General features: G+C 37.0%; 1 protein-coding gene across 1 annotated transcript in view; it reads right to left on the reverse strand.

The window, feature by feature from the left end:
• Positions 1–25916, reverse strand: part of PLCL1 (phospholipase C like 1 (inactive)) — a 294860-nt gene that overhangs the window by 56707 nt on the left and 212237 nt on the right. The window contains exon 2 of the mRNA XM_031452062.2: positions 2106–4580. Within this exon, the coding sequence (XP_031307922.2) occupies positions 2106–4580 (2475 nt within the window). The remainder of the gene's footprint in view (positions 1–2105; positions 4581–25916) is intronic.

A 25916-nucleotide genomic window follows, 5' to 3' on the forward strand; every position in this document is an offset into this window, starting at 1 on the left:
AAGGCTACACAGTGCTTTTCAAAGCATGGCTTTGGAATATTCTGGAAATCTGAAATATTCTGGAAGAATCAGAGAAATTAACATTGGCTGGTCATAAATATCTTGTTTAATATGTATCACAATGAGCAGAAAATATGTCAGTGGTGGCGCATTGGAGTGCATCTCCTTTGAGCTTCTCCCCTCAAGGTAGCAGCCTACTATTACTCAGTACCCTTTTGACTTAACGAAACCATCAGTGGTGTTCCTTTATCATTCCACTAGAAATGCACCTGATACACACATAACAAAACATATTTCATGTAAAGCTACATTTGTCCATGTGACAGGCGTTTAAAAAATTTCACTTGAAGTAGGAATTATGCCTATTAACAGTGTACCTAACCTAATGTGTGTCTGATGAATTTAGTGACAATGATGGTATTCATTTTTCTACTAATTAGGCACCAAATAATCCTTAACCAAAAAGATACGTTGAGGTGGGAGAAGTTATCAGTACTAAATGGAAAAAGTTTATCCATCACAAACTCTCCCTAATATGTATTTTAAACACATAATATATGCAAAGGATATAGTTCAAGAATTACATAAAACTATATAGAATCTACTTCGAACATACAAATTTAGATGTAGAAACAACTTGCCACTAATTTAACACATGGATTCATACTAGTTGTAGAATTACGTCACAAAAAGTCAGGTAGATAATGCTAATATTTGTAGCCTATTTTTAAGATAGTGGATAAGGCAACCCACCTCAAGTTATATGCTTACAATCTAAGTGTTTGTATGTGGTTTATTTCCCCATATTTTGGTGATTTAAAATTGATTTTAAGCCTATCTCAGAATTTCTCAGCGAAATAATGTAAAAATAAAGTTTTTACCAAGTCGTGGTTTGGCACTTGACATCACATGACTAACAACCATGAATGATCATTGGGTTTTGGTGGCAGGTAATTCTGGACTTAAAGTTCAACTTTCCTATCTATTAAATGCAATATTTGGGAAATATTACTCAACTTCTTCAATCTTATTTTCTATTTTGAATGTAGGGATTTTTGGTGAAGGTTACTATAAAAATGTTAGCTAAAGGAGCAAATAAATTGCTTTGAAAAATATTCCTCTCTTGTTTTGCTCTGATACATAGACCACTGCCACTTCTGTCAAACAACACTTCCTTGCACATTGCAGGAACTTAGTAAGCATTTGTTGTTTGGCGGCGTCTCAGTAACATGAGCCCAGAATAAGCATATAAGTAGCACAGAAAAAAGAAGTTTGCAGCCATCTCTGATTACAAGCATTAATGAAGGGAAGGAAAACAACACTGAATTCCCGTATGTCGAAGCTGGGTAATTTACTTACACTCTCATTTAATTCTCATAATAGTCCTGTGATGTAAGTATTGTTATTTTTCTTACCTTATGAGGAGACAACTGATGATCAGAGATCTGAAATAATTTGCTCAAGATCACACAGGGATAGAGTTTAATCCAGAATCCATGTCCTTTCAATTAAACCTCAGTTCTAGAAGACTAAATAGTTTTCAACAAGTTCAAGTGTTGAATTTTGTTTGTTGATTAGTTTTGTTTGCTCTTGTGGGGAGTAATTTATTATTGTTGTTATACATTTAAACAACTAAATAATCTAACAGGCATAACATTTGTTTTATATGACTTCAAATTCCCTTCTATGTTCTTATCCGTGAATATTTTACATATATACTTACAATTAGTATGCATGTGTTTGTATATATAAAGTTTTGCATATTACATACACATATAATAATTTTATATTCTATGTACACATTCCCATATATCAATTTGGTTATGTATTAGAGATATTTAACGGGTATATAAAGCATTTTGCTACACTGATACTCCATTAACTGGCTTTGTTCAGGCCAAATTTAACACAGCATCCACAATTAGAAGCATAAAATATATCTGCTTCATCACAAGCAATACTGAACTTAGTTCAGCAGTACATGGGTTTGCACATCTTTCCTGATCATTTTCTGAGGAATCAGATCATTAGTGAAAAACAATGTTCACTGCTGAGAGAGGGGTCAGGAGAAGCAGGGGTAGGGGAGAACAGTATATTTTTCCTACCTGCATATTTTCTCTCATATCTATGGCTTCTCGTAAGGGATGAACTGCTATCTTAAAGATGTCATCTATGGTTTTAAGACCAATATTCCTGAGCATAGTATATTCCCGAACTTTCTTCCCCATTCTCACTGAAAGGCTGCGCTTCTGTGGCTTTCCTCCTCCACTTCTATTAGTTATTGCTATGTGGACAAAAAGAGTTACGTGCTCCATGATGTCACCCACAAAGGAGCGGAGGGGAACATGCCGATATCCAGGCTGCAAACATTCAAACGGTATGGTGTACTGCCCTATAAACTCATCCCCAATGTAGTCGTCATCCAGAACAACAAAACGGATCATGGCCAGCTCAGGTAGGTTCACTTGAAACTCAAATGTTTCATCAAAAATAGGATTATCACTGTTTTGTTGTACAGTTTTAGTTCTTTGTTCCGAACAGTCTGCTGGAATTCCATGTATCTCTATACACACGTAGGGATCTATGACATCCCCTTTGGCACAAGCTCCCTTGGGCTTTGGGAAGTTCTGACCACTGATGATCTTAATATGAAGAACTAGAGGAGACACCCCGGGTACAATGCCCTTTGTATTTGCACTGAAGTAAGAAACTTCATCTCGCATGATAGATGGCCTTAGGACATAACCACAGCCTCCATTCTGAAGAAACCAGCCCGTGTGAAGGTCCATCATTGGTCCCGGAGTCTGAAAATTCATTGCCACAATCTGACAGCCACAATTCCAAAAGTCCTGTGGATTCAAGTTACTGGAATCGATTCTCATGGCGCTTGGATAGACTCGTGATAAGAACTTCTTATTATAATTTACAAAATCCTCCGGGTATTCATTTGCAATTCGGCTAGCCTCTGTTTCACTAAATGAACAAATTTCCCAATAGTTTTGGCTTTTCATAGACAGTTCGAAATCCCTGTACTGCACAGATTTACAGATAGACACCAAGTCAGAGAGCTCCCTGCACAGCCAGATTTGTTTCTGCTCACCGTTGTAATCTACCGACATCCTTCGAGACATTTCAGCTTCTTCATCTTCGTCCGTTACCTCTCCTTCTAAAACATCTGGATCGGAAGGCAATTTCTTTCCTTTCACAATGATCATTCTTTTTAATTTTTCCGGTGATGGGAGGTAGGATTCTGATGGCAAAGGTGCTTCAGTATAGAGTTTACTGCCAAAGACCTTTCTCATCTGTTGAACCATTACTTTCTGCTGTGCTAGGGAGCAGTGATTCCCCAAGCAAAGAATGAGTGGGTATTCAGAAGCCACGAAGGCAAATTTATTTATTACCTCTATGACGCTTCGAAAGGAAAGATGTGTTGTCATGTTATTTCGATTACAAAGGATTGGTTCATTGTCTGAGCCATCATTTACATCAAGTTCAATGCTTCGACAGCCCATTTTCAAAGCTCTAACATACCCATTAATATCAGCTGGCCCCCTGAACTGGTCTTCTATGAGATAGGTGTTGTGCGAGGCATTGATGTAGTAGTGAGATAATGGCTGGGTCATATCTTGGGCAACCTTTTTTTGCTCAGGATCAAAAATGTCACATTCTGGTGACAACAAATACTGAGTAAAGCCATCAATTGCAAGAAACCCTTTCTGACGTCCCTCTTCAGAAAGTTCATATCTCCGAATAATGTCTAAGCACATGTTCTCTGTGATATGGGTGACTCCTTGCTCAGCTTCTAAAAAGAGCATTAGATCATTGGCGTCCAAATACTCTTTGTTTTTAGATATCTGTACAAGCAAGAAGTACACTTCTGGCCTAGTGCAAAGTTCACAAAAAGCTTCACAAAACTCCTCTTCTGTCACTCGGGTGGTCAGTTTTTCTTTGCTCTTCTGGATTTCTTTAAATTTTAACCTGATCTTGGATTCCTTCAGGGTAGGGTTGAGTTGTTTTATTAATTCTACGGAGGTGTCTTCCAACATAATCCCATTCCCATCAATATCTGCTGCTTCAAACACGGTTTTCAACCACATGAACCTTGGGGTGCTCTGGTTGCCCTCCATAAAATCGTGGGGTTGCTTACTTCGAGAAACCAGATACCGTAACCCTGACACCCAGATGTTTGCTACATCCGCTGAATTGGCAACCAGGTCCAGAGACTCGTAGTTTTCCCCGTGGAGTATGGAAAAGGCACAGTCCTCACAAATCTGGTCAGCAAGGCCATTGTTTCTAAACGTTTCCGTGTTCTTCCCCAGCCGGATCTCTTTAATGGCAGAAATATCAAGCTTAGCTTTCTCAAGGTCTTTCTTGGAAGGTTCCCAGCGAAGAGCCTGGAGGTCTGTGTCCAGAGTAAAAAAACGGTTGTAAATGCGAGAGTTGGGCCGAACCTTCTTCAGCTCACAGCCAGCCTGCATGAAGCTGATGCAGTCGCTCGCGCTGCTGATCTTCTTTTCTGACGGCATGCTGCTAAAGGACACAGTTTTCTTTCTTCCACCACATTTTTGGTTTGAAGGATCCTGTAAAACAATTTGAAGATAATGCATCAATTTCCTTTAGCAAATAAACAAATTCAGTAACACTCTATGAACTCCTCAGACTCCATTCAGATATGATGATGATTGGGACAGGAGCTAGCCTAAAATTTGCCTTTGCACTGTTGCGGAAAAGAGAAATTGCTGAGAAAATTTATATTATTCGGTTGAGAAAAAACTTATTTTTCCAATGCCTGTGTGCTCTCTGAAATACAATCAAGTATTAAATTAACTGCAAATCACTCTTATTTGTTCATTAAATCAGATTAGCTAAGAACCTCTACCTATTGGTACTTTGATAACCTAGCTCAAGTCCTATAGATACATGAAAACAAAAAGCTGGATTTCTTTAAAAGTGTTCCTCATTTACACTTTGCAACAGTTTAGGTTCTATACTTCTATTTCAAATAAAAGATTTTTACCTTAATGTACACTACATCAAAAAAGGCTTACAATATAGAGTAACTGAAAAATCACTTTTTTTCCTCAAACTATTTTGAAGAGTAAAGGCATCTTGAAAGTCACATTGAGAGCTGGCAATAGACAAATGACTCTCACCTGAGCAAATTTTCAGACTGAGGTAAACAATTTAAATGAATATTGAGACTTCACATCTGCTTTTCAGTATAATGCTGTTTGCAGTCACTGCTGAGAACTAAACAGAAATGTGAATGGCTCCACTAACTGTTGAGGTTCTTCCAACGTAAATTAAATCTCAAAGCCTTTTTCCATAAGATGTCACAGGGAGCATCTGCACCTTGCCTTGCACCCGTTTCTGTAAGTGTCTTTGAATCTTAGTCTCACAGAATTCTAGTCTCCTCAGCCCATTTCACCAGTCCCTGAACAGTGCCAACGGGACACCAAACTTCATCTGTGCAGATTAGTGCATTTTAAGCAGGCTAATTATTTCTTGTGGCTATTTCCTTCTTGGGTGTGTCTAGGCCTTCTCACCTATTGTCTTTCCTAAATTTCATGTCCAGTCCTCTGAATATTCTTTTTTATTATTATTACATTAACATAGGTTGCCTTTATTTTTTTTTTTTGAATACTCATAATTATAAGATGATCTATTTCATCTTAGTCCTGGACCTTCCACTATGTCTGTCACTCTCAATTCCTTTACACTGAATACCTGACCAATGCCACTTAAGACTGGATTTTTCTTTATACGTTCCTCTATTCAGACCACAGACTCAAATTAACAATGCTCCCAAACACATGATCAATTCATATACTGTTCCCAGGAACACATTTCCCCAAAGTACCTTAATCCATGTTGACAGTGCCCAATTTTATAAAGCATATCAAAGAGGCAGCCAAGTATAGACAGCCATTGTCCTTATGGCAGAAATAACTAGCCTCAAATTGGTATTTATTCCACTCCCTAGATATATGACCTTGGATAAGTCACTTAGCCTCTCAATCTTAATTTCTGCTTTTAAGTGGGAACCAATAATCATTATGTATAATAGAGTGTTACCATGAGACTCAAAAGAACAAATGTTCATGAATATTTTATTTAAGCTGTAAGTGCTTATAAGGTTATTCTTTTTGAAGGGAGAGAAACACTTCCTCGTGCAACTGGTCACTGTAGGACCATCAGGAGGCACTGGCCAGGATACTGGGGGTTACGCAGAAGTTGATTCACTCCTGACTTCTGAGCATTTAAGGCAAATCTGCAGTGATAAACCAAAAATGTTTTTTAAATGCCATATGATATTACTTTTTTAAGCACTGAAAAACGTAGCCAAAGTAGCCTAGGCCGTCTCCTTCATTGGCATTCTTTTAGAACAAGATAGAATCTCTCTTTTAGGGCCTTATTCAGTCGTGGTCTTGCCTGTAAGAGCCTCTCTAGCCTGTGATTCAGAAAAGGGCAGGATGATTTATTATTCAATTGACTAAAACCTTGCCTGCGAAAAAGAAACAAAATTTGCTTTAGTTATGGGATGGTGGTGGGATGATTCATTAACTCATATATCTGATCTTCAAGTGACAAAGATATAAATTACTCAATTTAGATTAGAGGATAGCGCTTCTTGGTGCCTTGGCATTTAAGAACTTAGCTCCTGCTTTTCCAGAGAGTTGTTATTTTTAATTATCCCACAGTGGTCAATTTCCTCATCCTTAAGTTAAAAAACAACCATAAATCTTCAGTTATTTATATGCAGATGCACTATTAAACACATTTAAATTCGTCACAGCCTACATGCTCAGAAATATCAGATGTCTGTGTGTATTTTTCCACACCATCAAGGCAGGCACCTAATGGCACTGCTGAGATGGGATTAATCTACCAAGTAAAATACTGAAGGAAACTGTGAATTGTGATGGCAAATGAGACTGTGACTCAGATTTTAAAGATACCATTTCACTAGACTTTTAAGCTAATGAGAGCTTTCACATTAAAAGTTATTTTTATATAAACAGATCATGCTCCAAATAAGATTATTGTCAACAGAGTTATAAAACCACTAATGGTTCCTAACAAAGCTTAAATGGGAAATCGGTGTTCCTCTTAAAGCATGTGTAAGGTTCCTGTACCACACATGCTATCATACCCCCCTCTTCGTGGTCTAGTGAGCCACTCCAGACCTGAGCCCCTGTTTATGAGAACAAAACTACTGCTGTCAGGATAGCGGTCCTTTATGAGCCTCTCTTCTTTGTGGTGATATTTCCTTAAATCAAGACTTTCTCTCCTACTTAGATAAGTCTTCAAGAGACAGATGTTTTATATCTTACCCCACAAAAGAATCCACCTGCCTCAAAATGCCTATTTCTTCCCTTGAATTTACTAATTATTAAAATGGCTTAAAACTTGGAACTAGTGGAAAAGATATGATCTTAAGTTGTCATCTCACAGAAGACAAAATCCAAAGTTATTATAAGCCCTCAAAAGAGCCAAAAAAAAAAAAAAAGGTCATAGCACATGTGAACAATTAGCTTGTCTACAGTTGACAAGAGCCAAGATTATTTATATTCAAAATATGCTGGAAAAGTTTCAGGACTCTGATATTTCTCTAGGTCTGTTCTTTCAATGGACATGCTATGCATTAGCTCTGAAAAGCTGGGAGGAGGGGAGCTGGAAACTGTGTTAGAGTGGACAGGAAGATGAGTGATTCCAAATCTCCTGATCTTCTTCACCACCCTGGCCTCTTTGCTGAGCTGCACACCCTCTGTAGTTCCCTGAAGAAGATCTTGGCAGATTGGTGGTGGGGAAAGAGAATCGTTCTGATACAGAGACGGGGGTAGCCCCAACTGAGAAAAGCTGAAGTACTAGTTGTAGATCTTCCTGTTGATAAATACAAAAAATTGATGATGAGATATGGGCAAATCCATTGCAGTTATCTATATAACTCCAATGACTGTAAGGACATATTATACAAAGATTATTGTACAGTATGAGAACTTGACATTTACTTCAAAGATACATTTCCTGACTCTAGAATGAAGGGAAGAGACTAAAGTACCAACTCCCCTCAGAGTTTCTCCTAGAACAGCTGACCAAAAAAAAAGTTTGAATTTATTTGGATAAACAGCACACTGTAATGCCTCTATCCCCTAAATTAAAGCTTAGCCTTATATTCTAGTGGGGTCCAAAACTTAGTCAGGCATTGAGCTCAATTCTCTCTATATCCTAACATTTTATGTTTAAGTTTTCAAATTGTCATTTCACAAAAAGGGATTAAATTTAAACAAGTTAAATAATAACTAAACCAAACTACGTTTATATAGTCTCTGAACATTTCCACATAATACTTTACCTTTTGGATCTACTGTCTTCTTAATCAATACTTCATATAAAAAAGATTTAATCATTAGAATCAAGAAGAGGCTCATAAACTAGCAAAGCAATAGAAACATGTTTTAGTCTTCTATCAAACAAGACATTGATTTGCCTATGAACACTGTTTCTAATATAGTCATATCATAAAGATAATTTCTATCTAATCTCATAATGTAAGAGTTGATGTCCAATCTTAGAATAATTTCAAAATACTAAGGAAAATGGACAAATGTTGGTCTAGTTTTTTTTTTAATTTTTCATTATTTTCTACAACATTGTTGCTTACCCACTACTAGGAATAGGATACCAGTCATGAGTACATGAGATTCCCACACAACAGTAAAAACTTTATAGCACCCTAAACATGTTTTATTAAGCTCAGATTGGGAAAACTGTTCACATAAATCAAACTAATAAACTTGTTTCCACAAGTTCCCATTGACATTTGCTCTCTGAGCCCAACAAGGCTGGATATGCTGCAAGTTCCTTAACATAACTCAACAGACAAAATCATTTTTCATCAGAACACACTGATAAACCCCAGAAAGAACTCTGCTTATTCAATGCAAGGGCAGCTTTGGGTCTAAATAATGAATTGTTTCAATATAATAATTTTGGGAAAAAAGTACTTTAAAGAAAAAAGCAGCACAAAAATGTAAACATACCTAACTCCATGGAACTGTACATTTAAAAATCATTAAGATGGTAAACTTTATGTTATATACATTTTACCACAAAAGAAAGGCATACTAAAGCTTTGTACAAAAATTTCAGAGTAAAGGAAAAATACCCATATTTCCCCAGTTCTGATCTGACAAACATGCTTAAACATCTAATTGTATTGTCACATACTCCTATTTGGGATGGGGGGGTTACTTTTAGGTGGACAGTTCTAAGTTGATTTGTTGGTAAAACAACAAATTTACAAAAACTTAAAGAATATCAATCAAAACATCGGTTGTCAAACTGTGACCAGATGGAATCTTTGTTTCATAATCCACCTACATAAATGCCAATACACTGAAGTGACATTTACTTTTTCTTTTTAGTATAGGGGGAAAACATTTATTTTTGAAGAGTTATCTTAAGGAAGTCTTCACATAAGAATTTAATAGATTATAACTAAAAGACAAAAAAAATATATATAGGCACATAAATCTCATTTTCATCATAGGGAGCCTATCTTGTTCGTATAGACAACTTATGAGCTACAACTTTATACTAATGATATTCATTCCAGTTTTATGAATTTCCAAGCAAAATTCAGAAATAAAAGGTTTAGTTGATATATGAAATTTTCCAAGGACTGTAGACAATATAAATAATTTGGGATTCAAATGAGCCCCAATGTTGAATATTGAGAGTCCTCTGGTCTCCATTCTTTGTTCATTCATTCAACAAACAATAATAGGTACCTACTTCATGTGAAGGAGTGGCACATTTTAGAGTTTTAAAGAAATTGATACCGACAAGAGAAGATGGCGGAGTAGAAGGACGCTCGCAGGTCACCCTCTCCCACAAATACACCAAGACCCACATCTACAGACCCACTCAGCCAACCAGAGCACCTGTGGAACTCCGACAGAACATCGCCCTCTTCAAAAGATAAAGACGCCAAAAATCTGGTAGGAGAAAAGGAAAAAAGAAAGAACAAAAGGCAAAGCAGCGCGGGACGGGTCCCGCAGGGAGGGAGCAGCAAAGGAGGACTGGCGCTCGCTCGATGGGTCTCCCCTCTCCAACTGAGAGGCCAGCGGGACGGAGGGGGAGCCTCTGAGGCTCGGATCTGTACAGAGGAGCCCTTGACTAACAGAACTAAGTTTAACGGGCACAGAGCGTCCCCCCGACACCCAGCCTGAGACGCGAGCCGGCAGTGGCGGGCAGGGCCAGGCTGCACAAGCCAGGCGGAGGACGGAAGTGGCTGCACGGAGGCAGCCCCGGGGGAACGCAAGGGGCTGCGCGCCGTGGCTGTGGGTGCACAGGGCAGAACAACCTGGGCCCTCCATAAAACAGCAAGGTTGATGTGCTCTCGGGGGAAGGGTGCACACCCCCATCTCTGAAAACCCGCGGAAAGTTTTCGGGGGAAGAGAGGCAGGGCTCAGGCACAGCCGCCATTTCCTCCGCGCTTAGCACTCAGGCGGGGGTGGAGGCGAAACCTGCATCCGCACCGAAGGGCTTAGCAGCCTCAAAGGCCAGACTGAGACTGGCCTGCAGCCCGGGACAGATAGGATCCTTCCATCCTGGTCCCTCAGAGAACTTGCTCCACAAAGACAAACAAGGAGCTGGGTTTTGGCTCGGAGCAGGGACAGGGCTGTCCCTCGGTCTTCCCCGAGCCCACCCGCGGAGCGCCGACCAGGGCGGAGCGCGCAGCCGCACAGAGAACGGAACTACCGGCAGCGCAGGTAGAGGGAGAGCGCCCCCCGCCCCCCCCCCCCCCCCCCCGCGCCTTTCGGGCAGGAACACAGCCCCTGACCGAGGTGCTGGGAGAGGGTACGACCCACCCTCCTACCTGGCCAGTCTGCAACATCTGACTGCGGCATCCGGAGGGGCAGCGACCCGCCCGCCCACAGCAGAGAGCTGCACCTGACCCAGTGTTAGGAGGAGGCGCGATCTGCTTGCCGACAGGTGCTGGGAGCAGCACAGAAGAGGGCGCCAACGGAGGGCCTCTGAAAACAGCAAGCTGAGCTTCCAAAACAGGACGAAGACAGAAAGACTTCACATTAAAAGCACACAGACTCCAGGAGAACACCGACAAACACCCCCCCCCCCCCCATTTTTTAAATCTGTTTTTACCTGTTCTATTTTTTATTACTCTCTTAATCTTTACTTCTTAATTCATTTCTATTTCTCTTGGGTTTTGATGTCCTGCTATTGATTAGACACAGGTTTCAAATACATCTATTCATCCCCCCCCCCTTTTTTTGTAAAGGTTTTAAAAGGACCTTTTAAAAAGGTCAACCTTTTAAACCCGATTAATACTCTGCTTCAACTCACCCTTCTATTATTCATTATACACTGTTTTCAAACCCTCTTTCTCCCTTCTTTTAAAATTCTTTCTCTCTCTCTCTTTTTTTTCTTTTTTTCCTAAGTTCTATTCCTAAATAGGCATCAGATAGATAAAATCCTTAAGGACCAAAATAAACAACTGATACTCCACAAACCACAGTGCCAAAGAGGTATGAGCAAGATGAAGAAGCAGAAAAACCTTTCCCAATTAAAAGAACAAGAGAAATCCCCTGAAAGAAAGATCAATGAAATAGACATCGATAGCCTACTAGATCAAGATTTCAAAAAAGGAGTGATCGAATTGCTGAAGGAATTAAAAGAGATACTGTTTAGAGATATAAAATATGTCATAAATGAAATTGAAGCTATAAAGAAGAGCCAAGTAGAATGGGTAAACTCATTGACAGAGATGAGGAATGATCTAATAGCTGTGCAAAGCCGACTAGATAATGCAGAGGAACGAATTAGTGATCTAGAAGACAGGGCAATAGAAAGCACCCATTCAGAAGAACTACAAGAGAAGCAAATAAAAAATAATGAAAATAGCATAAGGGACCTATGGGATAATATAAAGCGTCCCAATCTTCGCATAATAGGGGTCCCAGAAGGAGAAGAAAGATCAAAGGGGATTGAAAAGGTTTTTGAAGAAATCATGACTGAAAACTTCCCAAACTTAAAGAAGGAATCAGATATCCAAGTACAGGAAGCTCAGAGGGTCCCAAACAGGAAGAACCCAAATAGACCCACACCAAGACATATCATAATCAAGATGGCCAGAGTCAAGGATAAAGAAATTATTCTAAAGGCAGCAAGAGAAAAGCAAAGAGTAAGTTACAAGGGACCGCCCATAAGGCTCTCAGCTGATTTCTCTACACAAACACTACAGGCCAGAAGGGAGTGGCAAGATATATTCAAAGCCCTGAATGAAAAAAAGATGCAGCCTATGATCCTTTATCCAGCAAGGCTATCCTTGAGGATAGAAGGAGAAATAGTTTCACAGACAAAAAAAAGCTGCAGGAGTTTAGCAACACTAAACCCATGCTAAAAGAAATATTGAAAGGGCCATTCTAAATAGAAAAGCAGCAGGATGCTACAGAAATGAGAAACACACAACTGGAAAGGTGATAACTCATGAATTACAAATAAAGTAAACATGAAATTATAAAAGAAGACATACAAATCACTGAGAGTGGGAGAGGGAGGCAGGGAAATATAGAACATTTTTTTCTTTCTTTTTTAACTTTTTTTAACAGTAGGATGGGTTTGAGATCATGTTACTATCAGTTTAATAAAAACAGTTATAGTAATGGGTTGATAGATTTACAAAAAAGGGTAACCACAAGCCAAAAATTTACAAAGGAGTCACAAAAATTAAATAAAATCCATGATAATACAAAGGAAAATTACCAAACCACAAAAGGAAGAAGAAAGGAACAAAGAGGATATACCAAGTCAACTGCAAAGATAAGTTCAAAATGGCAATAAACACACATCTATCATTAATTACTGTAAATGTTAATGGACTAAATGCTCCAGCCAAAAGACACAGAGTGGCAGACTGGATAATAAAGCAATAACCTTCAATATGCTGCATACAAGAGACCCACTTTAGGGAGAAGGACACATATAGATTGAGAGTGAAAGGATGGAAAAGGGTATTCCATGCAAATGGAAAAGCCAAAAAAGCAGGTGTTGCAGTACTGATTTCAGACAAAATAGACTTTAAAACAAAGGCCATAAAGAAAGATAAAGAAGGACATTTTATAATGATTAAAGGAGTGATACAAGATGAGGATATTACACTCGTTAATACATATGCACCCAATATAGGAGCACCTAAGTACATACAAGAATTACTAACAGAGATGAAGGGGGATATTGATGGGAATACAATCATAGTTGGAGATTTTAACACTGCATTAACATCACTAGGCAGATCTTCCAGACAGAAAATAAACAAGGCAACAGAGAAATTAAATACTACAATAGAAAAACTAGATTTGGTGGATATTTTCAGAGCATTACACCCCCCAAAAATAGGATATACATTCTTTTCAAGTGCACATGGAACATTTTCCAGGATCGATCATGTACTTGGGCACAAAAGAAACCTCAACAATTTTAAGAAGATAGAAATTATCTCAAGCATCTTTACTGACCACAATGCCATGAAACTGGAAATCAACAACAGAGAAACAAACGAGAAAAAAAGGAAAGCATGGAGATTAAACAATATGTTATTGAAAAAACAATGGATCAATGAGGAAATCAAAGCTGAAATTAAAAAATGATAATGAAAGCACAACCACTCAAAACCTATATGACACAGCAAAGGCAGTGCTAAGAGGGAAGTTTATAGCAATACAGGCCTTCCTCAAAAAAGAAGAACAATCTCAAATAAACAATTTAACCCACCACCTGAATGAATTAGAAAAAGAAGAACAAAAAGCCCCAAAAAGCAGCAGAAGGAAGGAAATAATAAAGATCAGAGAGGAATTAAATACAATAGAGATTAACAAGACCATAGAAAAAATCAACCAAACCAAAAGCTGGTTTTTTGAAAAAGTAAATAAAATCGACAAACCTCTGGCCAAACTCACAAAGAAGAAAAAAGAGAGATCACAAATTAGCAAAATAAGAAAGGAAAATGGAGAAATTACAACAAACAAAATAGAAATACAGAATATCATACGAGAATATTATGAAAAACTATATGGAACCAAACTGGATAACCTAGAGGAGATGGACAAGTTTCTGGAAACATACTGTCCACCAAAACTGAATCAAGAAGAATCTGAACACTTGAACGATCCGATCACTAGAAAGGAAATAGAAATAGCAATTAAAAACCTCCCTACAAATAAAGTCCAGGACCGGATGGCTTCACCGGGGAATTCTACCAAACATACAAAGAAGAACTCATACCAGTCCTTCTCAAACTCTTCCAGACGACTGAAAAGGAGGGATTACTCCCAAACTCATTCTATGCAGCCACCATCACCCTGATACCAAAACCAGGCAAAGACACTACAAAAAAAGAGAATTATAGGCCAATATCACTGATGAACATAGACGCCAAAATCCTCACCAAAATTTTAGCAAATAGAATCCAACAACACATAAAAAAGATTATACATCATGACCAAGTGGGGTTCATCCCAGGGACACAAGGCTGGTTCAACATACGCAAATCAATCAGTGTAATACATCACATCAACAAGAGAAAGGACAAAAACCACATGATCATCTCAACCGATGCAGAAAAAGCATTTGATAAAATTCAACACCCATTTATGATAAAAACTCTCGCCAAAGTGGGTATAGAGGGAACATATCTCAACATAATAAAAGCTATATATGACAAACCTACAGCCAGCATAGTACTCAACGGTGAAAAACTCAAAAGCTTCCACTAAAATCTGGGACAAGACAAGGATGCCCACTATCACCACTCCTATTCAACATAGTCCTGGAAGTCCTAGCCACAGCAGTCAGGCAAGAGAAAGAAATAAAAGGGATCCAAATTGGAAAAGAAGAGGTAAAAGTGTCATTATATGCTGATGACATGTTACTATATATAGAAAACCCTAAGAGGTCCACACAAAAGCTACTAGAGCTGATTGAAGAATTCAGCAAGGTAGCAGGTTACAAAATTAACGTTCAGAAGTCAGTTGCATTTCTTTACACTAATGATAAATCAACAGAAGAAGAAAGTAAAGAAACAATCCCCTTTAAAATAGCACCCAAAGTAATAAAATATCTGGGAATAAATCTAACCAAGGAGGTGAAAGAATTATACACAGAAACTATAAACCATTGATGAAGGAAATTAAAGAAGACTTTAAAAATGGAAAGATATTCCATGCTCTTGGATTGGAAGAATCAATATTGTTAAAATGGTCACACTGCCCAAGGCAATCTACAGATTTAATGCAATCCCTACCCAATTACCCAGGACATATTTCACAGAACTAGAAAAAATCGTAATAAAATTCATATGGAGCCATCAAAGACCTAGAATTGCCAAAGCATTACTGAAGAGAAAGAAAGAGGCTGGAGGAATAACTCTTCCAGACTTCAGACAATACTATAGAGCTACAGTCATCAAGACAGCATGGTATTGGTACCAAAACAGACATATAGACCAATGGAACAGAATAGAGAGCCCAGAAATGAACCCACAAACTTTTGCTCAACTCATCTTTGACAAAGGAGGCAAGAATATACATTGGAATAAAGACAGTCTCTTCAGCAAATGGTGTTGGGAAAACTGGACAGCAGCATGTAAAAGAATGAAGCTAGAACACTCCCTTACACCATATACAAAAACCAACTCAAAATGGATTAAAGACTTAAACATAAGACAAGATACAATAAACCTCCTAGAGGAAAACATAGGCAAAACATTATCTGACATACATTTCAAAAATTTTCTCCTAGAAGAAATAAAAGCAAGAATAAACAAATGGGACCTAATGAAACTTACAAGCTTCTGCACAGCAAAGGAAACCAGAAATAAAACAAGAAGAAAACCTATGGAATGGGAGAAAATTTTTGCAAGTGAAACCGACAAAGGCTTGATCTCCAGAATATATAAGCAGCTCATATGACTCAATAAGAAAAAAATAAACAACCCAATCCAAAAATGGGCAGAAGACCTAAACAAGCAATTCTCCAAGGAAGACATACAAATGATCAAAAGGCACATGAAAAAATGCTCAATATCACTAATTATCAGAGAAATGCAAATCAAAACTACAATGAGGTATCACCTCACACCAGTCAGAATGGCCGTCATTCAAAAATCCACAAATGACAAATGCGGAGAGGCTATGGAGAAAGGGGAACCCTCCTACACTGCTGGTGGGAATGCAGTTTGGTGCAGCCACTATGGAGAACAGTGTGGAGATTCCTCAAAAGACTAGGAATAGACTTACCATATGACCCAGGAATCCCACTCCTGGGCTTGTATCCAGAAGGAAATCTACTTCAGGATGACACCTGCACCCCAATGTTCATAGCAGCACTATTTACAATAGCCAAAACATGGAAATAGCCTAAATGTCCATCAACAGGTGACTGGATAAAGAAGCTGTGGTATATTTATACAATGGAATACTACTCAGCCATAAAAACCGACAACATAATGCCATTTGCAGCAACATGGATGCTCCTGGAGAATGTCATTCTAAGTGAAGTAAGCCAGAAAGAGAAAGAAAAATACCATATGAGATCGCTCATATGTGGAATCTAAAAAACAAAAACAAACAAACAAACAAAAACAAAGCGTAAATGAAGGACAGAAATAGACTCACAGACAGAGAATACAGACTTGTGGTTACCAGGGGGGTGGAGGGTGGGAAGGGATAGACTGGGATTTCAAAATTGTAGAATAGACTACACTGTATAGCACAGGGAAATATACACAAAATGTTATGATAACTCACAGAGAAAAAAATGTGACAATGAGTGTGTATATGTCCATGAATAACTGAAAAATTGTGCTGAACACTGGAATTTGACACAACATTGTAAAATGATTATAAATCAATAAAAAATGTTAAAAAAAAAAAGAAAGAAATTGATATCGTCTGACTTTAATGTTAAATAGATTACTTTGGATGTGCACTCAAGGATTTGATATGGAGAGAACTGAAGATGGTACAGTAGTTGAGTACGGTAGAATTAAGGGAAAGATGGGGGATGGCCTGAGGTAGATTACTAATAAAAGTGATAGAGAAAAGTCTGAAGGTATCAAGAAATAGGAGGGAAAATCAGAAGTTCTTGACCCAGTCTAGGACAACTCCTAGATTTCTAGCTTGAATGAGAGATGAATGGAAATATTGTTAACAGATATGAAATATGAGGAGAGGTAAAGCTGAAGGGGAACTAAGTTTCCTTCAAGCCTTGGTGGAGTTTAGGTGACTAGGAGCCACTGAGGTGAAAAGGCTGGGCAGAGGACAAGACCTAAGTCTGAAATAAAAGGCTGAGGAGTAAGAGAACCAGGAGCATGGGTCTCAAAGAAACCAAGGAATAGATCTGAAGGAGCAAGTGCTAGAAAATAAGATATTAAAATGGCTTATTAGATTCAGTTGTTAAGATAATTCCTGGTAACTTTAATGAGAGAATGTCTTATGTTGCCTTCAAAATGGTGAGGATGGTGACGGGGGGAAAGCCAAACTGCAGCCTGAAAGGAGCTGAGAGCAAAGGGTTCCAGGAACGTAGACGAGCAGGTACAAAGGTCCTTCAGTGGGCTAGAAGGTCAGGATGACTATGACATAGTAACTGAGGGGCAGAGCAGCCCCAGAGGAGACTGGAACAACAGGCGGAGGCCAGGAGAGACAACCCAGGAGAAGGCCACCCTCATAATGCTGACTTTATTGACTCAGATTGGTGACAACTCAAGGAATGTATACATATATGTAATGTATCCTATCCAATGTGCCTATGCCCAAATCCGCAACCATGTCTGGGAGTTAGGCAGTCTAGAAAAAACCCAGCCCCATACACAAAGCCTAACTCTTCACATAAAACTCACTCTATCTGTTGCCTTCAAGTTTCAAGTAAGGAAAGGCTGCAACTATAGAATTACACCGTTTATTCCATATTAAAATTTCTGAAGTTATTTTCTCACAGTAAACTCAAGTTACTTAATGCAAAGTCACTAACAGGTGGCATCACTTACTTGCGATCAACACCATCTGACCCACTTGATGTCACTGTGGGACAGCAGGAGTGGAGGTCCCGATAGTCACTGCTGAGAAGGGGCTGAAGCCTGACCCAAGCTCTGTGAACCACATGCTCTCCCTGGTGGCTCTCACTAAGCCTGCTTGGTTAGAAGCTGAATTTTATTATCCATAGAGAAAGCATTCATTCTCTATACCATCTTACAATTCAACAGCATTAATTAAAGGCAATGCTAACTTATGCATGCACATATCTCTTGCCAAATTAAGTTTCATGTCTGTATTTAACACTGCATTTCCTTTATAAAAAGTGACCCATTTAATAAGATGCACTAAAGCCATCTCCTTTAGGAAATCTACTCCACTGTGTATACGCTGCGGTGGTGTTAGGAAACTCATTGAATCATAGGAAGCTGGTGACCCTCTAAATAGTCTTTTAAATGACATCTCTTAAGTGACTCTCCTCACTTGAAAGCAAAAATCATTGCTATTCTAAAGGCAAAGACGGGATAAAGTATAGGAGGAGTCCATTTCAGGTGAGTTTTTAGTACTATTGATTTGTTTTGTGGAACAGAGGAAGTCTTCTGTTGTGCTGTATCTCCCTGCAATCATTCATTAGAATTCATTAAGACGTGGCTCTAAATAAAAGTGATGATCTCAAGCTCTTCTGCTGCCTGGTTCCTACCCAGTTAGGTTGTTTCCACAGGTATGATGCTTATTATGCTTGTACCATGTATTATTTCAAAATACAGCATTCACTTATATGAGGATTAACTGAGCACCTACTATGTGCTAAGCACCATCCCAGTGATTGATTCTTTAAAAATTATTAATCCCAATACTAATGTCTCCTGGAATAAATGCTTTCTCTCCATTGCTCTTTTAGTGTATAGGTTTTTATAGCAGATGAAATTAGTAAATAGAATAATGACAAAAATCATTAAATATAATAATTATAGCAAAGCATAAAATGAATGCTTCTAAATAAACAAAAACAGCTTTAAATAATATTGAGAATGTCTGAGAACCAAGACCACAAAGGGGCACAAGAGCTGATGCTGTGATATTAAAAGGAAGTACCAGTAATTAAGTATAGTTAAGTTATATCTTTAATGCTAGGGCGTTTATTGAGATACTTCACAGAAAAGAAAAAACTAAGCTTTGAAATGTTCAAAATCTATAAAGGTCTTAGGAAAAATAATTTTAAAAGCGTTGCCATTTAACAAGAAAACTAATACGACTTTCACATGGAACCTCATCATAATTTTATACCATGGGGAAAAAAATCTTAAATTACACAGCTCTACCTGGGACTCCGTTATTCCTAGGTGTGCTAGAAAGACCTTACCACTAACAGTGTGACTTGTAAGAGTTTGCTGCAGGAACCCAGAAGATGGCATCAGTGGGGTTAGTCACACCAAAGTCCTGTCGCCAGGCTCTCATAATAACTGCTAATAGTCAGACTGGAAAGTTTATTATTAACCAGAATATTACTGGATTTTTAATAGCTTAATAATTTTATAATGCCTCTGAAAATAACTGGAATAGCAAAATCAGAGTTAAGGAGCCACATTCTACCAGTTTCATTTTGAAACAAGAGGTTTCTTTATTCTCCCCTAGATCATAATGTTCGTCACAGACCAAAACAGATTTGGTTTGAAATTTTTAACAAAACTGGGAAGAAACCAACTCAAAGGAATGGTAAGACTAACAGTAAATAATACCAAAATACCCTTTCAGAGTCACAATTTCAAGAATACTATATCATAAACCCTAAAATGTTATTTGTGAAACATCTCAAATAGCCTACTTATATGTGATGTTTATTCAACAACAGTGAAGAATTCTCTCTCCTTGACCCTTTTTTTATATATCCTCATTTCTGTGATTCATTCAAGAGGCAAAATCATTAAAACCTAATTTAAAACCTCTGACCTTTCATTGTAGATCAATGCTCACAGGTAAAATCAAAGACTATTCACCTGTTTGGAATTTTTTTTCACCTGTACAGAAATTAAGTCCATATAAGTGAGGAGAGCTACCCACAGAGGAAACCAGGCAGATAAGGATCTGAAAACCCATGTCTCCAGATGCCCAGTTCATCCTATTGTTTCACTGATTTCTACCATTTCTGTTTGCCACAAAATTATTAGGGCACAAACACTGCCATTGTTTATTGTGAAACTTCACTAACTGACAGACTTTATTCTCAAGTCTTATTTCCCTGCAAGTCCACAAATGTAGATGTTCCTTTAGAGTGTCAACTGCCTTCATGGGAAAGGCCTTCTTTCTCACTTAATCTTGCCAATCTCCCTTGCATCCTTCACAAGCCACTTCTTTGTATATAGTTATAAGGTACATTAACATTCCCATTTTTCTAGTCAAAAACATAACCAATTTCAACTCACTCAACTGCTACATGCAATACATGGTTTTGCTTTATAAGGCCCAGGATAATGTGTTACAGTGCTGTGTCTTAGCAGCTCCAATGTGGACAAAATGAAGTGAACACCAATAAAGGTCATCCAACAATTATTCAGCGGCATCTGCGGAATGACATGCTAATAATCCTGTTCCTCTAAGACAGATGTCCACCTCACACTCAAAACAGTACATTTAAAATTCACTGGGGGACTGTGCAACTCTCAGCAGAGGTGCCAAGAACCAGGTGGGCCTGGAGACTGAGAAGTGATTCTGTCCTTCCTCACGAGACTCCCTGCACAGCAGGGCCCAGGAATTCTGGCCGAACTTATGCCAGAGCCGACTTTGTTGTTTCTGGTGTGAGGATTATTGAAAGTGTTCTTCATGGAAGGCAGCATGTCATGGTCCCCAGAAAGAGAAAGTCTGCAATGAAGAATATGTAATGTCTGCTTTTAATACCTATCTTGCTAATACATCCCTTTCAGTGTATTATTGCAGAGATTAAATATAATACCTTAGTTATTTCATAGGAATAACCACGTAATTGATGCTCAATAAGGGCATTGGTCAGAAATTGATATATGATTAGGGAGGCCTTCAAATCTGTGTATAAACTTTTTTCATTGCAACCAGTGTTGTATATTACCTAAACTACATTATCTGAAAAATTAAAATATCAACAGAAAAGGAACATTATTAAATAGAGTTCATTTCACAAATGTTCCTAAAAGAATTTCCCATTTTCCTCTGTGTGCTAAATAACCAGTTCACAGAATAGTTTTTACTTGATTTTGACTTTTCAATTTTAATGGTAATATCTACCATCAAATATGAGACACCAATATATTATTTACATTGATTTTAGTCACTTTGGAATTTAAACATATTCTCCAATCATCTTAATTTGAATAAATCATATTTAAAATTAAAAAGGAAATACCCAGTATGTTTCAATACTATGTGAGTTCTACCATTTGTTATCATAGGGTATTATTGGAGCTGAATTTCAAAAATAGATATGATTTACAAAAACAAAATTATGTAGAATTTGAAAGTTGCTGGGAGGGCAGATCTTAAAAGGTCTCATCATAAGAAAAGTAATTTTTAACTATGTGTGGTGAAAGAAGTTAACTAAAATTATTCTGGTAATCATTTCACAATATACATATATATCAAATCTTTATGTACACCTAAACCCAACACAATGTTATGTGTCAATTAAATCTCAATTGAAAAAACAATCATTTAGAGTTATATTAGCTTAAGTGGAAATAAGGTTACAATCAGCCTCTGAATCATCAATTCAGAGCATAAAGTAAAATTAATGAAAAAGAATTTGAAAAATGGTCAACTTCCAGGAATTCATGGTTTTCCGTGCAACATTTGGTATGGACAAGATTTCAGATTATATACGCCATTTTTAAATTCCAATTGAGGTAAATATAAAATATATAACTATTGGTGGTTTTCCTTAGAGAAATCAGTGCCGTTGTACTATATAGAAACAGACATGTTTAGGTTTCTCATTAAGGAAAAAAATCTTATAAGAGATTTAAAAACAATAAATTTACTTCATCAAAGCATTTCATAAATATGTGTGACTCAGGACATGGAGATCAAATGTAAATTTTATAAAAGCATAATTCTATTCAAACCAAAAAAATCCATTTATAGTCTAATTCCATTTTTCTCTACACTTGGGGAAGTCTATTCTATCATTTAATAAATAAATGTGTATCTTAACAAATGGACTATTTCTTGCATTTGCAATAAGTTTTATAGATTCTAAAATTTATATTTAAATTATTTTAAGTTTCACAGTTGAGTATTTCTTCTGTAATAGAGCCCTAAGAGCAATAGCTGAGCTTTCTATAGAAGGTAGAACCCTGAATCACATATAAAATAGAATGTCAATTCTCTTGACCCAATGCAATGCACAAATGCATCCCTAATATTTTTTTTTCTCTTATGGAAATAATAGAACATGCGCTTCGGGACTAGTAACCACAGAGATGTAAAAGCTTTGACTCAAATAGCCAACTTGACTTGAACATCAAGGTGAATCTGATTAAAGGTTTCAAGTTTTATCCATAACTTCTGGAATGGGTTACAACCATCTAACACTTTAATCCTTATTGTAATACTTCTGTTTAACTGAACATTGGGCATCTGTCCATGTGCAACAAACAGATGGCAGAGCTCAGAAAATGTTTACTCTCAGCACAGAAGCTCTTTTAGGGTGAATGTCCTCCTTCACCCTGATACTCAGTGAAGGCTCCAATGATCAAAGCAGAAACAAATCTATTGTCTGAATTTAGGAAAATGCAAAAGAAAACTATGTAAGGATAGTATTTATCTGAGATAATAAAACTCAAAGTCCATAAATACCTTACTTCTAGGAATTACTGAACTAATTAAAAATTTCATCTCCCCAAAGCATAGGATGGGTACATTACTCTCACCATCACCACCTACTTGCATGATTTTGTGACAGGGAAAAAATTCTATGTCTATTGTTTATATTTATCAAAAGAATTTACTAATTTCTGGCCTAATTCATAGAGCTATCTCAAGAATCAAAGGAAATAAAGCATGCTAAAGCACTCTGAAAAGCATAAAATTCCAAAACAGTGTATTATAGATCCATCTCACTTACAAATATAAGCCATATATTAAAAGAGCAATCAGTTCTTCAAAAAGTCAGGTTTATTCCAGGAATGCAAGAATGTATCAATATTAAACAAGTCATCAATATAATTCAATAAATGAATAGGTTAAAAGAGAAAAACAATATGATTCTACCTATAAATTCCCTAAAGGCAATACAACATTAATTCTTATGAAAACTCTCTGTAACCCATGAAAAGAAGATAATTTCCTTCACTTGATCAAAATCCTATTTCAGAATCCTAGAGGAAAAAAAAAAAAAGAATCCTAGAGGAAACATCACATCAATTGGTAAAGATTTAGATGAATTTCCATTAAAATAAAAAAGAAACAAAACAAGGCTACTACTTACTCGATATTTTAACATAATTCTGGATACATAAGCCAAAGCAATAAGGCAAGGATAAGAAATTAGACAAATATACTATAAAGGAGGTGAAAGATCATTACTAGCTGCACAGAAGACAACTATTTACCTAGAAAATTCAAAAAGATCAACTGAAAATTATCAGCACTAATAAAACTGATGGTGCCAAAATAAAATATAAATATAGAAAAATTAATAGCTGTCTTATATAACAACCTGTTTCTAAATGTAATGGCAGGGATGGTTAGAAGTGAGAGGAACCCATTGAAATTAACAACAAGAAGACAACCTCGGAATGGGAGAAAATTTTTGCAAGTGAAACCGACAAAGGCTTGATCTCCAGAATATATAAGCAGCTCACACGACTCAATAAGAAAAAAGTAAACAACCCAATCCAAAAATGGGCAGAAGACCTAAACAAGCAATTCTCCAAGGAAGACATACAAATGATCAAAAGGCACATGAAAAAATGCTCAATATCACTAATTATCAGAGAAATGCAAATCAAAACTACAATGAGGTATCACCTCACACCAGTCAGAATGGCCGTCATTCAAAAATCCACAAATGACAAATGCGGAGAGGCTGTGGAGAAAGGGGAACCCTCCTACACTGCTGGTGGGAATGCAGTTTGGTGCAGCCACTATGGAGAACAGTGTGGAGATTCCTCAAAAGACTAGGAATAGACTTACCATATGACCCAGGAATCCCACTCCTGGGCTTGTATCCAGAAGGAACCCTACTTCAGGATGACACCTGTACCCCAATGTTCATAGCAGCACTATTTACAATAGCCAAAACATGGAAATAGCCTAAATGTCCATCAACAGGTGACTGGATAAAGAAGCTGTGGTATATTTATACAATGGAATACTACTCAGCCATAAAAACCGACAACATAATGCCATTTGCAGCAACATGGATGCTCCTGGAGAATGTCATTCTAAGTGAAGTAAGCCAGAAAGAGAAAGAAAAATACCATATGAGATCGCTCATATGTGGAATCTAAAAAACAAAAACAAAAACAAAAACAAACAAACAAAAACAAAGCGTAAATACAGGACAGAAATAGACTCATAGACAGAGAATACAGACTTGTGGTTGCCAGGGGGTGGAGGGTGGGAAGGGATAAACTGGGATTTCAAAATTGTAGAATAGATAAACAAGATTACACTGTATAGCACAGGGAAATATACACAAAATGTTATGATAACTCACAGAGAAAAAATATGACAATGAGTGTGTATATGTCCATGAATGACTGAAAAATTGTGCTGAACACCGGAATTTGATACAACATTGTAAAATGATTATAAATCAATAAAAAATGTATAAAAAAAACAGATATTGTAAACAAGCAAGAATAAATTTAACAAAATACGTGCAAAATTATATATAGAATTTTATTCTGTTTGAAGTTGAAAAAGAAGGATCAAATAAATGAAAACATGAAAATTACCTACTAGAAAGATAGTATTGGCAAAATTCAAATTCTCCACTAATCAGCAGACAAATACAATGAAATTGTAATGAAAAGTCCAGTAGGATTGCTTCAGGGGTGGGGTGGAAGTGGAATTTCAAATAACAAAGGAAATAATATATTATTCAACAATTATTGTTGAAAAAATTCACTACTCATTTGAGGAAAAATATAAGTAGATTTCTATTTCATGCCAGACTAAAAATTTATTTTAGATGGATTGAAGATGAAATAAAATGTAGAAGTACTAGAAAAGATGTAAGCATATATTTCTACAGTTTTGGGATAGGGAAGATATCTTCTTAACAAATAAATCAAGGCTACCAGCCACAGAGGGAAAGACTGACAGAATTGAGCACATAAAAACTTAAAACTATGTCCAAATTAAAAAAAAACAAAACTTCAAACTGGAAAATATTCGCTATATGTTCCTGAATTTATAAAAAGTGTTCACAAACTAATTTTGGAAAAGACAAATTCACAAAATTATATAATTGCTTCAAAATTAATGAAAAGATGCTCAAATACAATCACCTATATGTACTATAAAAACACAAATGGAAAAGACAAATTCACAAAATTATATAATTGCTTCAAAAGTAATGAAAAGATGCTCAAATACAATCACCTATATGTACTATAAAAACACAAAAATTATTACATTTGCATATCAGATTATCAAAGGTTAAAAATTGTGAGGTTATGGGGAAATGGGGATTTTCATATTATAATGTTATGTCAAAATAAAATGGTACAACTTTTCTAGAAGGCAATGTGGTTATATGTTTTGAAATGTTAAAGATGCATCTACTTTGATACAGCAATGTCATTTTTGAGACTATCTTATGGAAATATTTGAATAAATGGGCAAAGATGTAAGTATAAGGCAGTTCAATGCCACTCTGTTAATAAT

This window comes from Camelus dromedarius, chromosome 4, assembly GCF_036321535.1.
Source record: "Camelus dromedarius isolate mCamDro1 chromosome 4, mCamDro1.pat, whole genome shotgun sequence".
In the NCBI taxonomy this organism is placed as follows: Eukaryota; Metazoa; Chordata; class Mammalia; order Artiodactyla; family Camelidae; genus Camelus; species Camelus dromedarius.